General features: G+C 41.7%; 1 protein-coding gene across 21 annotated transcripts in view; it reads left to right on the plus strand.

The window, feature by feature from the left end:
* The window catches only part of AGPAT3 (1-acylglycerol-3-phosphate O-acyltransferase 3), a 91,527-nt gene that overhangs the window by 22,296 nt on the left and 51,552 nt on the right, over nucleotides 1-17,679 (plus strand). Inside the window, exon 1 of one of the 21 annotated variants that reach the window (XM_090123320.1) lies at nucleotides 9,765-10,141. The exons of the other annotated variants lie outside the window; for them this stretch is intronic. Within the exon in view, the coding sequence (XP_089979446.1) occupies nucleotides 10,121-10,141 (21 nt within the window). The 5' untranslated portion in view covers nucleotides 9,765-10,120. Of the gene's footprint in view, nucleotides 1-9,764; nucleotides 10,142-17,679 lie in introns of those variants that run through there. 21 annotated transcript variants of the gene reach the window in all.

Here is a 17,679-nt window from a genome sequence, read left to right on the forward strand (position 1 = left end):
ACAGGGCTTGAAATAAGTTCTTGGAAGCCATTGATCTTTCAGTGTACAAAGGCAGTGCTGAAAGATGTGTGAGGAAATGGAGCACTTTTCTGCCCTTCACTTTGACAGTTTGCCTGCATTCTGGGGAAAACTGTTTCTTGTCTTTGAGAGGTCATTCACATATTCAAATGACAGCAGACAGAAACAGAAAACTCTTTCAGAGCAGGTGTCCAGAATCACAATAAAAGATATCTGCTTGCATGTTATTGTACCTGTCATCACAGAAATCTAGCAAGCCAGTCTCTGGTTGCTAGTAGGAGAAAGAAGTTACAGTGAACAATAAATAAAGGGCCTGCTGGGAGTGGCTGAGGCATCATCTTTCATGCAGACTGGAAGCTCTTTTCGGCTCTGTGGAAAAAAGGAAGAAATAACTAAAACTGTAGTATGCCCTGATGGGACACATGTGAAGCATTAGGAAAAATTAAAAGGCGAAGATATGTGCAGTTTCTGCTGAGGTTAGATCTTCATCTCTCAGGTGACAGAACTGAGGTCAGGTGTTTTCTTCCTTTGTTTTTCAAAGGGAGGAGAGGATCTGTCAGTGTTGCATAGAATAAAAGCTTGCTTTTGTTTGTGAAAAAAAGTGTAAAATTATTTGGAATAGACTGCATTATGTGAAAAGCTCCTGGAGAATGTTTATGTTCATGGTTGTGATTTTTCTATATGTAATTCTTTGCCTTTGATCCAGGAAGAATACATCAGTCCTGGAGGTAGGATGTTACTGCCATTGAAACTTGCAGGTGAGAAGACAAGTGGTAAACTAGTGTTTGGTTGAACGAAAGTGTGAAATGTAGCTTTGCTCTGTGTACCTCTCTGTCACATCAAAGTGGATGCACAATACAGCTCATCAGGAGTGGAGCTGGCTTGTACCTTTTATTATGGGTCTAATTTAACTGAAGGTACTGTTCAAATCTTTGTGGCCAATAAATCCAGTTGGTGAGCAGTACTTGTTTATCAGCCATCCTCTCACAGGCTGGAAGCATTGTCTTGTGGGATGAATAAAGAATTCAACTTGTGCAGGGCAGATTTTCATGTGAAATACTGATAGCATATTTGTTTTAGATAAGGACTAGTTCCACATAAATTCTTCTGTGCAGGCACTTATTTGCATACTTTTTTTTTTTTAGGTTGAAATAATCCAGAGCATGTCCACCTGATAGCTTTAACCTTACCTCTCTTTGAATCAACACTCTTGCATGGCGGCTTATTTTTGCACAATTAGCAAGCTCTTCAGTATTGTCTCTGTGCTCTGGGATTCACTTTCTAGGAAGTTTTTGCAAGGACTGCAGAATATTGCACATGTGAGCCCAAATACTGGTTCCTGCAACTCTTCTACCCTTCACATTTTCCATTTTGACATTGCTGTCAGGCAATAAAGTGGAACCTTTGCTTGGTGTCGTGATCCTGAGGGTTGTGAAGATATTTAAGCTGCAGCGTGCATAGGCTGAACAAGCAGCCTGGCTTCTCAGCTCACCTGTGTGAAGGAAGAAAGGTAACTGCTGCTTTTGTATGCCTTTATCTGCACCTCTCCAGGAGGTGTATTTGGATATGGAAATGAGTGTGGCCTGATAGGAAGAGATAACCATGAAGGGCAAGGCTGGCTGCTGATGTAAGCACAGCCCCTGTGCTGAAGGTCATCTTGGCAGCACTGATGCTGGCCCAGGGGAGCTCTATGTGGGAGCATATGGATGCAATATTTCCTCTCTGCCTTGCTTGCTCCACAGCCATCACTGTCCAGAAAATTGCCATGTCTCGTTGCTCCTGGTCCACATCTTCCCATAACTGTGCCTGCTTCTGGTGTGAAGAGCCATATGGTGGTATGCTGAAGGGCAGCAGTGGCTCCCAGAGGGTCTTGGGGTCACTGATGAAGGCATCAGTTTTGAGCTATCCCTCTCCTAGCCAAGCCTCTTAGTCTGTTAAGAGGAGAATTGGCAACTTAAACTTTTTAGAAAGCTTCTAACTAGAAGAGGCTGGTGATGTCAGGATCCCTAAACTCATTCTATCGGTTTTGTCAGTGAGAAAATAACTTGTTTTGTAGAAGGACATTTTTTCCTATAGTTACTCTGGCTAATGGCTTGCTTGTCATTCCCTTAACTTCACAAGCAGTGTTTAAGGTGAATTAACGGTAGCCTTGAAGTCCACAGGGAGGTTGTCTCACAGTAAGGCTTGATAGTGCAGTTTTGACTGCTGCTTTTCAGGTGTTGGAGCTTTTCTTTGAAAAGGAGAGGAAAGGGCCTCTACCTCAATTAGCAGAAGAGGTGTGCAACACCTGAAGTTACTTCTGCAAGTTGCAGCAAATCTATTGGGCTGTGTATAGTCCTATCTGGAGCTTTGCTCTCCTGTTTTAGTGTGGCTCAAGGTTTTTATAAAATAACAATAAAAACTGCAGTTATTTTTGCATATAATGCAATTAAAGGTTATAAAGTGAAGCTAACAATGCTGACTGGAGGCCAATGGACCACAAGTTGATGATGGAGGCCAATGACCACAAAAAATGATCCTCTGACTAGTGCAGGTTTCATGAAATAGAGCTATAGATGTGTTATAAGCTCATTGCTTTTTGTCGCACACAACTGATACTATTATCCTTGAGAGAATTTCATCAATATTGATTTTCCTTGATCTTTGCTGTGTTTTCTGTCTCACTGCTACTTGAATGTACAGTATCAAAAGCCTTGGGCTGTGTTGTTCCAGCATTCGGATTTGCAAAGGAAGCAGCCGTGACTGGATATCCTAAGGAAATGTGTTTGTTTCTTACAGGCTGTGGGATATGCTTCACTGAGGATGATGATTTTGACCAAGAACACTGCACCAAAATGCTCCTGCATCAAATTCAGCAGCTGTTTCTTAATATTGCTATCTTCTGCAGCACTGTCCTCTGCCAATTCTCTCTTCTCTCCCTAAGGAGAGTGTACACTGGAGAGCTCATTCATCAGCCCAGTGACTAGCTGTGCTCACATAAGTTCTCTCTCCAGACCTCAGAGTATTGTCCAAACACAAATAGGATTGTGTGATACTCTTAGACTCTATAGACTTAAGTCTATATCTTTGGTAAGGATTTTCCCTCATCATATCTGAAGGTCTATCTCATATCTCTTCAGAGATGGAGCCACTTCCATCCTCTCTCACAGGCAGCTTACTCAATTTACCCAGTCCTGAATTTACATTTTGATTACCTTTTCATCCTGTCACACAGTTTGGCTATTCCCTGTTGGCTGGGAACTCCTAAAAGAAGAGTGAGTGAACCACCTGATTTATTTTTCCTTCTGTTCGGCAGCTGTTTCTCTTGTCTTTGGGGTGCCAGCACCAAGTTCAAAGAGCATCTAGTACAAGAACTGGGAAAGCACAGAAATACAACAAATAATTACTGTAAAATAGCATTGCCTCAAGTAATAGTGGCAACATTGCTTGACAGGGTACATGCCAAAACAGAGTTGTACCCTTGCATTAAACTCTATAACTTCAGAATCAGTACCATGTCCACCAATGAACAAAAAGGCTGCTACAGAAGTTTGCCCTTCAGCCCATGGTTTCGGATCCCAAGAGGCTGATTTATACTAGTTCAGTGTTTGATAACATCAGGGTTTTTGAATGTCGTGTTTAGAGGAAGAACGGGAAAATATACCCTTGTGAAATGTTCAGACTTGGGATATTGCTCAAACTGGAAGAAAAAGGACTATGTCGTTTGCTTTTCTGTCCTTATCAGTTGCTTAAATACACATGCTTGCCTCTATGGTTTTTAGTAGTTGCACTGATTGTAACAATAAAAACAAATGTATGTATTGTAGGAAAGGGAGGGCTAAAAAGGCACCTTTCTATCAGGCATCTGAAACAAAAGTTTATTAAGACAAACAAGTACTGTAGTATAGCACGTAGTACTCATAATGCTTTTAAGGAGAAAATAAGTCTCTTCCCAGCAGTGCGGTGTTGGCCTTTGGCCTGGAGTTTGGAGCTGATCTCCATGGATTCTTATGCATGGAAGAGGGAAGCACTTTACTAGAAGTCATAGCTGGCTGTGCTTGCCTTAACCAAATGTGCAGTTTAGCAGGAGCAGGTAATTGAAACAGGCTTCAGTTTTATGTTTGTCTGCTTACTGTTCTTTAAATTCAAGTTAGCTTTCTTCCCAGTCACGCTGCCCTCTCTGTGCATGCACTGCAGAGGTGCCTGAAGGAAAACTGTCTCACTAACCTCTGCTCTTTGGACTGTTCCTCCAGGAAATATCTGATGGTTCTTCCCTGTTTCACAGGACGGATGCCAACATATCATTGTCCTGTCACTAATTAGTGGCTGTGCAGGCCTCTTGTGGGAACAGAATTAATTTATCTTCCCGCTTACTTGAGTGACCCATTTAACCTGCTGCCTGAATCTCCTCCTGAGTCTTGAGATTGGTATTTTTCACCATCACCTGCTCCAGGAGCACATCCAAATGACCAAAATCTCTCCCTCTTGAACATCTTATTCGAGGAATAAGTCAGAAGTAACAGCTTTGTTGAAAGTTTTGCTGCTGCTTTGTCTCTGTTCCTAGTGGACAAACTTGGGCACGGAGTTCTTGCGTATGAAGATTCAAGACCTGCCATCAGACCATAACACATCTTTGCTGTCATCAGATGAATTTTTTAGCAGTCCAGACCTTGCACAAGAAAACAACTGTCATCTGTAAAGTAGCAGTACCTTCAGTTCCTACTACCAGTGATGAGCTGATGTCAGGCGGGTGAGTCGGGTGTGAGTGCAGGTTTCCAAAGCTGTCTTCCAAGCCTCTTACATTAACATAGTGCATGGTGCATCAGCTATTAGATCAGGCTGCCAGGACCCCATCCAATCTGGCCTTGAACACCTTCAGGGATGGTGCGTCCACAGCTTCTCTGGGCAGCCTGTGCCAGGGCTTCAGTTGAAAAACTGCCCCTACACATCTAATCTAAATCTCTCCTTTAGTTTAAAACCATTCCAACTTGTTCTATCACTATCTAGCTGTTTAAAAAGTTTATTTCTTTCCTATTTATAATCTTCCTTAAAATATCAGAAGGCTTGTTGAAATATGAAAAAGGGACCAGAACAAGGGGAAGGGTCTTACCACGCTTGACCACTCCAGGAGTTGCTCCCTACCTTGCGTTCCAAATAAATGGAAACAGCCCAACTTATGATCAGGTAGCTATATTTGTGATTGAAACTATTGCTGTGTGTAGTGCTTTTACCATATTATCGCTATGTACCTTAGTATGCTAGGAAAGTAGGGGGGATATGTCAGGTTCTTTGCGGGGAAGCCCTAGAAGTGCTGTGTTAGCAGAACACACTGTGTGTGGATGTTCTTGGTCACAGGACTTTTGTATGGAGCAAGGACTGGAGGATTTAGCAGTTTAGCAACTTGCTATGCTGTGAGCAATAGCAATCTTTTGCCCTTGTGGAACTGCTTTTAAAAGCATGACAGCCTTTCCAGTCAGGCTGATGACGTTTGTTTGGCTCTCAGCAAACCCAAACAGTGTAAGTCTGCTTCAACTGGTGTGTATGCATCCATCTTTCATAGCAGTCGTCATAGAAAGGCAATACACTGGGTTGGAATCAAAGGTAATAAAGCTGGAGGTTGTTGGCACTGGCCATGGAGCAGAAAGAACAAAAAGTGTCTATTCTGTGCATGTTCCCCCACAGAAATTACCTGCAGAGTCTGGGAATGGGAATCATAGAGAGATTATGCCAGAGACTGTGCTGCTGTTTTTTTCAGAATCTCCTGTGTGATGACCCCGGCTCCAGTATGTGTACATCCCATTGCTGGGAGCAGGGTTGATGATGTGCTCAATGATCTGTTATCTGTTTACCATGTTAACCCCTGCCTTTAAGAAAGCAGTCTTCATCTCTGTGACGCTGATTGCCAGTCCTCTTGCACTTACAAGTCAGCAGCCCTGCTCCTTGCTTAGTTAGCCCCCTCTTGGGGGCCTTGCTTTGGAGCGATGTTCAGAGTGAATCTTCTGATTTAGTTTCATCCAAAGGAAGTCTGGTATGTGCATAGATCAGACTGCCCTCGGCCCCATCCAACCTGGCTTTGAATACTTCCAGGGATGGGGCATCACAGCTTTTTTGGGCAACCTGTGCCAGCACCTCACCACTCTCCCTGTGAAAAACTTCCGGTGCTGGAGATCTTGTTGCAGTCTTCATTCCTCTGAAAGAAGCTATTTTTGTAGCTCATGTGTTGGATGTGATTCTTTGGATTGCATCATTGCTGTCCTGGTAGTGACCCCCTGTGTAGTTTGGAGATGTCCTCGTGAGTCAGTTTTTAGGGCTCTGGTTAACAAATCAGTTCATATGTTTAGGATGTCTTCAGGGGTCTGCTCAGAGAAGCATGCTGGAGGGCTCTAGTACTGAGAAGGGTACGTGAGTGACTGTAATTACAAATGGGTTATACCTAAATGCCTGTTGACCTTTCAGTGCTCAGGTTATCTGTGATCAGTTTGACACCAGAAAGCTAACAAAAGCTGCAAAAGAGTTTAATTTGGATAACAAATAATATAGCAGAAGGGAACACTGACAAAGGTAAAAATAAATAAAGAAACCACCATCAACATAAAACCCTTCTCATTTGGAATGCATTTTCCTGGACAAACTTTTCATGCCGTGCTTATTCATGACTTCAATCCATTTTGAAAGAAAGGATTATGCAGTTCACAAAAGGTAGACAAATTATCTGAGAAAGAATTGTTGTGTGAGCTTAAGTGGTTCCAATCCCAAAAATAAGGATAAATTTATTATGCTATTCCTTCTCCCACAGCTGTGCTTCTCTTATGCAAACTCTTTGCTTTAGCTGTAGTATATGTTTTCTGTTTTGTTATGTTTTGAAATAACCATAGAGGGCATACAGCATTTGATTTCTCTCTTTCTACAAATTTTGATGTTTCTGTTCCTTTACTTTGGGATACTTTACAATGATAAACTGTTATTCAGTAGTAAAAGAGGAGCTGGCAACAGTGAGAGAATTTCTTTCTTTTTTTTTTTTTTTATGATGATTTTGTATGTTTAAGAAGAGAGGAATTTTGAATTTCCTTGTTTTTCATTTTCTTAAGAAGACTCAGATGAAACATTTCCCATCCAGCAGTGGTTTCATTTAAAAACAGTTGAAAGCTGGGTAGGACCATCAGGTGAATTTGCTCAGGCGAAAGCCTTCAGAGCAGTTTGTTTTAAAATTCTGTAAGTGTAACCTGAAGTCTTGCTGGCTTCTACAGTGCAAGAGTAATGCAGTGCAATGTCTTCAAAGGTAAATATACAAAGGTCAGTCTGAGGTTGATGTAAAGTGAGGCACATATACTTCTCACTTGGAAAGGCCTATAATGTCCTGAAAATCCATATTTTGCAGCAAGTTGCAGACTCAAGTGATTTGTACCACGTGCAATCAGTAATAACCTGTCATTGGCCAAACATTCATATGTGTGTGCCCTGAGCTATTGCCAGTTTAGTTTCATGCTGTAGAGTCCCTCGCTGTGTATTGCTTATTTTGAGATGAGAGAGCTAGCTATGTGTAGGCAATGCCTGCTGGAAAAACACTTGGAGAGTATGGCTGAGTGATGAGATACACCTGTCTTACAGGTAGGGGATATCTGGAAGGAAGACTGGGTCCTCTGAGTTCAGAGAAGAGAGGAATTTCAGGTTTACAGAGAGATAGTTATTCAGTTAGTTTCTTTCCTCCACTACTCCAAGTTTTCTTGTTATAATATGCTAAAAGATCTGCCATAAATCAAATGTCTAACATAACTGTGGGTGGATAACCGGTACGTTTATAGAGCAGGAAATTGAAACACATGCATGTTGCAAAATACAATTGATTTATTGAAAAAAAATTGATTTTTGACAATATATGATCCAGTCTTCATTTATTTTCTTCCTTCTTAAATGAAAATGTACTACAATTAGGTGTAGCTTCCGTAACACAGTCTGCTTTTCCTGTCTATTGGAAGCATCTCTTCCTACGTGAATAAACCATGCCTTTGATGATCAGGGGCATGAGAATATTGGAGTAAAAGCGTTGGAGGTGATGGGACAGGAGTCTTTGAGCCAAGAAGGTAACAGCTATAATGAAACAGAATAAGGAAGAGAGAAGTAATCGTTTACTGCCTGAATATTGCTCAAGATGCTGCCATTGCTGCTGATTTGAGACTGAGGTGGTGGTTTGGCTTTGCTTTTAACTGTTAACTCAGAAAGTTTCTTGAGGTTATGTCGCACAGGGCCTTGGGATGTAGGCCTTTACAAATACTTCAGGCTCCCATTTTTAAAACATGAGTCTAAGGTGTTACATCTAAATAGAATGGCAAAAAGATTGTGCTTAGGTATGTTGTGTATGCTCCTAACCCTGAGATTAATGGGTAGTGTGACAAGCATGTTACAGTGTTCATCAATCTCAGGTTCATAAAGCAGCCTTACCAGTAGGCTCTATTTTCTGGTAATGCTTCATCAGAAATAATGCTTCTTTCTTTTTCTTTTCTTTTTTTTTTTTTTCTTTTTTTTCAGAGAGACATAAAGGAATAAATATAGAACAACTCAGGTGCTAAAAATATCCACATGCACTGACGTCTACATTTTTTTTTCCCTTTAAAAGAGACCTTTTGGATATTTAGCACGATGCTTTATACCAGAATCATTTTGGCTGCAGTGATTTTGAGGGAGAAACAAGTCAGCTGACCTTGGAAAATAGCTTCTCTTGGTTTGATTTGAGAATGTACTGTGGGAATAGAGCAGATGCTGAGCAAGAGACTTGAGGTGGGTAATGGCATGAGAAGTTGGTTTAATTACTGCAGCTGTAGAAGATGGGCATTTGATTTGCAGTCTCAGAGATTAGAAGACTGCACAGCTCTTATGTTTCTGGAAAAAATGACAATAAATGCTTCCTTCAAACTCCAAGGTCTATAAAAGGTCTCACTGCAAAGAGGGTCCCTTGATAGGAAGGCTGCTTGCACTGAATGGCTTCAGTTACAGTTTGGAATAGAGTAATTCTGGCCTCTTTTTTAGTGTGAGATGAGGGGATGAATAATCATCCAAAAGATCTCTAATCTTAGAAACTGAGATATTCAGAGCAGGAGAGTGACACACTTGAGATGGATTTTGATGTAATTCTCAATTTGCAGATGATCTCCCATACACAAGATTCCTTGCACATAGCTAGCCATTACATTCTGAATAGCCTTTTGAGATCTGCATTGTGAAAACAAGCTGGTGTATCAGTTAACACATTAGTTTTAATCTCAGATTAGTTTGAGATTAGAGTATTGCTTCAGTGGCCTAGCAGGCAAGAAATGTTCTTTTATTTACAAAAAGTGCATACCTTGCAGTATCAGGAAATGCTGAGATTTAGCCAAAGCAGGTGTGTGCTGCTCTCAGTCTGCTGCTGCCAAGAAGGGCTGTGCACTGGGTGATGCACAGGGGGCAGGGCATTGAGCCTTTCTGGCAGCTTGCAGGTGTACAGCAGCTGCTGGCTTACAGCAGGTGGAGCTGGAGGGGGCCCAGGAGGTGTTATCCTCCTTGCTCTGCTCTCCTTCCCGACAGATGTAAGCCCAACCTGCCTGTAAGTACTTCTCACAATTGCTCCCCACCCACATCCTTATTCACAGTATAACTGTACGCTACCATCTTTCCTGTATGAAAATGCCTTTTATTTATTTATTTATTTATTTATTTATTTATTTATTTATTTATTTATTTATTTATTTCTAAAATGTCTCTCTGGGTGCACTTCAATTCTCTTTAAAGCCAGCTTGCCACAGCTGTGGAGAGCAGAACACACCTTAACAGCCTGCTGAGCGTTTCAAGGTTGTGGCTACATCCTGGCCATCAGTATCCCTTTTCCACAATGGGCCTGTCTCCTCATCAGTGCTGCTCCAGCTGCTTCTCCTGTCCAACTGAGCAGCAGGTCAAATGTAGATCTGTGTAGGTGTAAAAATAGCTGGCATCTGCTTCAGTCACTCTCTTGGCTGGGTTGAGTCGGGGCTCTACTGCCTCTGCTGCCAGATTTTGGGCAGGCTTTCTCCACCTGCTGCAAGTGGGGCAGCCCTGGTGTCTGGGAGAGCTCTGGAGTACAGGTGTATTTAACTTCACTTGTTCGCACTGCTGAATGAGATATGATGGCATTGTGGTGAGTTCCATTGCTGCCTGTTCAGATCTTATCTGTGGAAGTTCAGAAGTTTAAAGCTTTCTTTAAAAGCCTTTTGGGCAGAGAGTAAATTTCTAATTAGGCCTGCAAGTGCTTTATAATAGATTTTATTTCTAAAATGCTGTTTGTGTTCATTAAAGTTCTTAACTAGATTGCTGTTCTACATCCTTTTAATTTCACTTGTGTTTTAAGCATGAATAGTGAATAAACAGCAGTGCAGGTAGTTTGGCCTACTCAGGAGGAGTGGAACAACAGCTGAGGATGATCCACCAGCTGCCACTCAGGATTGTGCCCAGGGCTGGGGTGTGCCTGTCTCCAGCCAGCAGGTTGCTGGTGTAGATACCATGGGTGCTTTCCAAATATTTCGAAGCTTGAAGGGTCTGCAGAGTGTGGAGGCAGAAGGTCACAAGGGAAACAGTAAAGCGGATGAGGAATGGTATTTGGGAGTATTTATAGCCAAGCCAGCTTGACTCATGGCCCTAGTGGCAGTCCCTTGTAAAAAAGGGACATAGTGTGGAGAGGGAAGAGGCATCTGTAGGGATGGGCTCAAGGAGATCTTTTGTGCCTTTAAGGGGCCTGGAAGGCTACGTGGCTGGTCTCTGAATTACTTAGCCTGGCTGTGACTCATTTTCCTGCTTCACAGATGGGGAAAATAGACTTTCCTGCACTGCAGAGGGATAGCAGGACTGTGTGAGTTGGCAGTGGGGAGAGGAACCTCCGGGGAACATGCAACTGTGGGTGGGACCAGCTGGCATCCCATGCGGCTGGGTCCCCAGAGCCCACTTATCCATCTCTTGCAAAGAGGGCAGCCTCTAGCTTCCCAGTGGAAGGCATCCCTGTATGGACATGGGTCCGTCCCCTTTGCTAGCCTTGTTGAAGTGGTGACTGGCACAGAGGGTGGTTGTCTGGCAGGTGGGACAGCCAGCAGAGCCCAGTCAGGGTGGCCAGCTGGGCCAGAGTGTGTTGCACATGCCAAGCTGGCTGGGAGCTTTAATCCTGATGAGACTATTGCTTCACGTACTCACTTTCTTTTTAGAACTGCTAGAAACTGGAGTATATATAAAGATATTTCTGCCAAATACTAACTGCCAGTCTCAAATCCCAGCAGATGACTCCTTCATATTAACTTTACCAATGAATTCATAAGAAACAGTTAATTTGGAGTACCTGGAAAGTCTGCTTGTGGAAGATCAGAGCAGAAAAATTAGCGATCAATTTCTTCTCATTAGTGACTAATTATGAAGAATTGTGTTCTGGGATTTTTTTTTTTTCCCAGACTGATGGCCACTAAAAGATCTACAGAGCTAAAATCTGTCTACAAACCCACTGCACAGCAAAGAAAACGTTGGAGTAATGGGAGAAAAGCTTGCACAACCTCAGTAGTGTGCTGGAGGTTTTACCCTGAAGGCAGTACTTGGACCCTTGGTCCCAAAGTTTGAGGCAGTGCACAAAATGAATGCAGAAGTGCAGCATAATGCAAAGGAAGGTGCCATTGGGAAGGTCAATCAGAGGAATACAGAGGAATACATTATTTTTTTTAATGGACTTGAAAGATGAAAAGATTGGGGAAATAAAAGATTATTCCTTACCCCACAGGTCAGTTGCTATAGTATTTATGTCTTGAATACAACATTTAACTATCTGTGTTTCTGTGAAGGCAGTTCTTTATGTAGCTCTGTATTAAGAAGAACTGTGTTACCATAAATATTTTTTATTATAGGAATACTCTAAACAAAAAAAAAAATCCAGTGTTTAAAAGGAAAATAAAGATCACTGGAGTTACTCTGAACATGACAGACTTATATATTGCTGTGCAAAAAACGTACGCCTGCAATTAAATATCCATTTGCTTTACAAAAATATAATTTAGGTCTTCCTTTACAGTCTATTGCTTTCCAGGAGCCAGTTTGGATAATTCTTTTATAAAGCATGGGTGAGCTTGTATCCACATTTAGAATGTATTCACAATGTATTTTTCCTTAATAAAGCCTACCAAAAGCCTTGTATACCAAGCACTCCCAAACACAGGGAAATTCAGATACCTAGCCTGAGCCTACTCAAATTTCTCTCATATATCCTCTCTTCTGTGCTGTCTTTCATCTTAACTTCAATCAGCATTTATTCACTGCAAAACCTCAGACATAATTGATCTCTAAGAAACTGCAGATAAATTATTAGATTTCTTGGGAATAAGCTTTTCTTGACTATAACTGGGCTAATATATTTTTCAGGATTGTGCAGGCTTACCTTATTTCAACAATGTTCTGTCATAGTTTTTTAGGACAGCTGCGGCTTTTCCAGCTTGCCTAATACTGCATGGCCATGATTTCCTTTTGTGTATATCATATATAATCATAGAATGGCCTGGGTTGAAAAGGACCACAATGATCATCTAGTTTCAACCCACCTGCTGTGTGCAGGGTTGCCAACCAGCAGACCAGGCTGCCCAGAGCCACATCCAGCCTGGGATGGAAGCTAGGAGTGAAACAAGTTTTTCAGCTAAGCTCTGTAGTATCACACAGACATCTGATTTAACTTGCTGAGGATTCACCCTGTTTCTGTTGCTAGGATGTCTCAGGTATCGGAAGTCTTATAGCCTCTTTAATCAAGAATAATTCAACCTCTTCAGCTTAGACCAGAATTGTCCAGCAAATCTCGCTGCTTTGATGTCAGCCATCACTTGCTCCTCCAGATATTATCAGCTATTGGTGCTGCAGGAGGGACTGTGTGCATATCCTTCAATCCCAGCAGCTCACAGGGAACTCCAATAGAATTTTCCAGCTACCCTAAAAAAAGCCAAACACCCAAACATAAAGAAGGCATTGCAAGAATGCCACATTTATTGGAGTTTTTAAAGTAAGGCATTGAGTTGTCAACTGGGACAACTAAGGTTCAGATGTGTGTTCCCCTTCTGAAACTGTAATAGAAGGATAGAACATACAAGAGAGGGCAGTCATGTTTTAGCTGCCACATTTGGATCTGCTGGAGGATGTTTAACCATCAGAGCTCTGTCTCCACAGGAAGCTACAGACAAGATTAGACACAATTAGGTTAGATATTAGGAGGAAGTTTTTCACTCAGAGGTTGGTGACACACTAGGACAGGTTGCCTAAGGAGGTTGTGGATGCCCCATCCCTGGAGGCATTCAAGGCCAGGCTGGATGTGGCTCTGGGCAGCCTGGTCTGCTGGTTGGTGACCCTGCACACAGCAATGGAGTTGAAACTAGGTGATCGTTGTGGTTCTTTTCAACCCAGGCCATTCTATGATTCTATGAACTGCTGCCCAACCTTGCTCAAGATGAATGTAGAAGCTGAATGAGCCAGGAGGACGCAGATAAACTTATCTCCTTCATTCTTGCTTTTCTCTTCCCCCTCTTACAAAGAAGCTCAAAGCTGTAGGGTTGCTTGCAAGTTGCACTGGTGTCAACAGTTTATGGGCTGGTTCAGCCTGGTTCCATGACTAGTGGAAAAGGGGAAGAGGGTAAGAGTAGGGAGATGGAGCCTAAAAACAAAACTGCAGCAACAATCTGAGGAGAAACAAACTGATTTACTAAATAAGATATCAGAATGCAAAGTAACACAGTATAATACAATATAATACAATGTAATTAGAATTGAATCAAGTAAAATGAGAGAAAGCATCCAAAAACTGAAGGCCTTACTGTAATGCTGAGGTGAGACATCTAGCCAGGCCGAGCAGAAGGGAAAAAAGGGAACATCTCGTGATGTGAGAACAGTTTTATCTTTCCCTCTGAACAGAAAACAGAAACAGAGTAACGCAAAGTCCTCTGGGGTATGTGGTATGTAGTTCTTCTCTTCTGAGAACCAGGTATGCAGAGCTATCCACAATCCACAGACCTGGAGCATTAACTCTTTAACTCCCAGTGCACTACATGATGTTAGATGTGGAATACTGATAACCAAAAATCATAAAACCATGACATCTGAGAAATTAAACCCTTTGTTTGCTGTAGAAGCCTAATTTCCATCTTGAAAAGGAAGAGCATCTGTTGTCTATCTAGGTCAGTAGTCTGTTTGACTTATCATGAATACCTTGTAGAAGGATTTACAGTCAACAGGATTGGTATTTTCACTGTAATGTCCTCCTAATTTCAATTTATCTAATTAGTCTAGCTGCTCTCTTCCTAGCCTTGTTAAGCCACCTGGTAACAGCCTTAGGAAGAAGGTTTAGAGTTCAGTTATGCATTGGGAGCGCCGATATTTCTAATTGTGTTTTAAACCCTTGTACCTTTATTGATATTGCCTTATTTTTTTTTAATGTGATTGAAGACTTCCTTTTCTGAAAGCAGTTTCAGAGTCTATCATTTTTAATTGTTATTTGGGGAGCAGTTAGTGTTTAGGGATATTCTTTCTAAGAGATGATTGTAGGATGATGGCAGGAAGTAGTTTCCTGAAGCTCTTCAATTGATATCTGAATGGTCACAAAGCGCTGTCCTTGTAAGATGATGCTGAAGACAAAACTGGTTGCATTCAACTCTGTGTCCTGTATATCTTGAATGTTGGAGTGCTGAGAATATTTTCAAAGCCTGAGATATCAAACTAGCTTGTGGAGACGTGGTTTGGGGGGTTATCATATTGCATTCAGTGCAAGGCATGACGCAAGAGAAACTGTATAAGCATTTAAGTACATGCACATGTATATTTAATTGAAAGAGCTTCTTTTTGAAATGGAGAAATGTATGTACTCAGATGCAACTTTTTTTTTGTGCTCGATGTACTGTATAAATGCTTTTGATGAGTCTTGGCAGACATCCAAGCAGTGATTTGATATACTTCCAGTTCATGCTTATACTTACTAAATGAATAATAAATTAAAAAGTGGGAGAAGAATCCTAAATGGAAAGATTCTCTTACTTTTCTCTTACTTGAGGGCTCCGGTATTCATGCATGCACCAGCAGAATGTGTCAGATCAAACTTGCTTTCAAATCCCGCTCTCTTGCATAACACTGCCTTGTTTCAATATTGAACCAGATATTTTTCTCCTACCAGTTGTAGTGTCTCACTATGGGAACTTTGACCTCAGTGCTATCAGTTTTAGTAAAATGTCTGCATGAGAGCTGTACGCAGTGAAAAGGCAAAGATCCCTCTGAAATGCCACGAAGGCAGTGCTCAAGAATTACTCCGAAAGCAGAACATCTACTTGTTCCAAGAGCAGCTTGGCTCCAGCAATGCAGTTTGTTGAACTGTAGCATGCTTTGTTGCTTTGGTTCTGCTGATTGCTCTATTGGGGGATGCTGGGAAGCAGGACTCGAATATTTTTATGCTGAGCTTTTATAATGCATGCTTTATATTACTTGGCATGTGAAAGTTTTAATGTAAATAATTTTGCTAAAATTACTACTTTAAATTAGGAGATATTTGTTTGTCTATTTGGCTTGCAAGGAAGATCAGTTGAGCTATTTACAGTCTCCCCTATAAATCAGCTTTATTTATGTATTTTTCTTCTGTAAGCCACACACTGTACCACTTACCCCACAAAGAACCAGCTGCTTTTGGTGATTGTTTCATAAACCCTTCAATGAATGTTTAGATAGAGTAGCCCAAAAATACTGTGAACTGTAAAGAACAGGTGTTGTATCGTTGTGCCCTTCTCACAAATATCACAAAGGACTCCTTAAGCTCATGGATTTGTTGTTCTGAAAGTTTCACCAAGAGTACTGCTATTCTGGTTTGGTTCCTTCTGAAACCCGCTTCTGATCAGCTGATGCTTTTCTGTTCTTTTATCAGCGGCCTTTCTGGCTCAGATAGCTTATTCCCCTTCTCACATTTATCTTTATTGTCTTACAGGGGCAAATGCATCCAATCTAAATCATTTTGTTCAGGTCATGCATGCAGGTCACTGTGCATACTCTCAGTGTGGAAGCGTTCTGTCAGATTCTCTTGTTTCTAGAGCTTTCTTTTTGAGCACAGGTGGTCTGTCTTGCACAATATTCCAAATGGGATTTTAGCAGATTTTTCTCTGTATTTCCATGTATTTCTGCCTCTCTTGGAAATGTTTCTCTGGATATATCCCAGGATTGCATAAGCATTTTGCACAGCTGCATCTCTGTGGTGACTTGCAGCCTTTTTGTGCTAAGATCAGCTAGTGCATCGAGGCCCTTCTACTCCTGGCACTCACCAGCTTCCAGCATCTGTCTGGGCTTCTTGTTTTACATGTGGAGTTATGCACTGTATATTAGGAGCTCTCCATCTTGCTCGTGTGGCTCCAGCTTTTAAGACTGTGGTACCTGTTGTATGACATTCAATTCACATTTCTGTTGAAATTGCTTTCCAACTTTGTCATCATCTGCTGTCATCTTTTATGTAAGCTGTAATTGATGAAAATGAACCAGCAAACTGATATTGTTTTTTATTTAGTGTGTTTGTTAGTGACTCATGGAAAGTCTGCAGCTTTTTCTCTCCACACTGTTCTGTCACCGTCTCTCTTGGGCAGGATCCTTACAGATGTCAGCTCCAAGTGACAGGTCTCCAACTTGCTTGCTTCATGCAACGCCACACAGAAAAGTATTACTTAATGTTTTCTGGAAGTCCAGATAGCTGAAAATCTATCACAGAATAGTTTGGGTTGGAAGGGACCTCACAGCCCACCCACCCCAACCCCTACCATGGGCAGGGCTGCCCCCCACCAGCTCAGGCTGCCCAGGGCCCCATCCAACCTGGCCTTGAGCGCCTCCAGGGATGGGGCACCACAGCTTCTCTGGGCAGCTGTGCCAGCGCCTCACTGCCCTCTGAAAAAAGAATTTCTTCCTAATATCTTACCTAAATTTACCTACCTTTGTTTTCAGTAATCTCCCTTCAGTAAAACTTTCATGTCCCGGTGTCTTTGTAGCTTCGTGTTTTAATTTTTGTCAGTCTTTATGAAAGCCTTGTGTGCGGTTGATGCCACGTTTATGTGGCGCTTTCTGTGCAGAAAGCCAAATTACATCATAACAGTAGGGATTTTAAAATCTTGAAATAAATCTATAGTTTCCATATTTGGAGAGAATGAGATTTTTCTTGATTTGAAAACAGTTGAATCTGAGCATTGAGCAGTTGTGTTTTGTTGGACAGCTTTCAAGAGAGAACTGTAGAAAGTGATGTAATCCTTTAAAATGCTTGCCTGGTCATCTGTTTCCCTTGCCTCTAACGGAAATGATGGATGATGGTACCCTTTGCCCCAAAACCATGCAAACACATTTTGACATAAAATTGACCTTGGTAGCTGCGCCAGCCCAGCTGGACTGGCATTGATGCCATTAATTGTGTACAAACCTAAAGCTGAGGTAGAGCATTACCGGCTTGCTGAATGGCTCACTAACAGTTGTTGGTGTGATTTGATGTCAACAGTGTGGTTGCACAAAGTTCTCTGAAGTAGGTCAGAGTTAAAATAGTTTTTGAATGGTGTAGGGTGCAAAATATTCAGGTTGGGAAGTATTTATTCTCAGAAAGAATGGTGTGGCACTGGAACCGACTGCCCAGGGAGGTGATGGAGTCAACATCCCTTTAGATGTTCAAGCACT

The sequence above is a fragment of the Phasianus colchicus genome, chromosome 1 (genome assembly GCF_987193195.1).
Source record: "Phasianus colchicus chromosome 1, bPhaCol1.hap1.1, whole genome shotgun sequence".
Taxonomy (NCBI): domain Eukaryota; kingdom Metazoa; phylum Chordata; class Aves; order Galliformes; family Phasianidae; genus Phasianus; species Phasianus colchicus.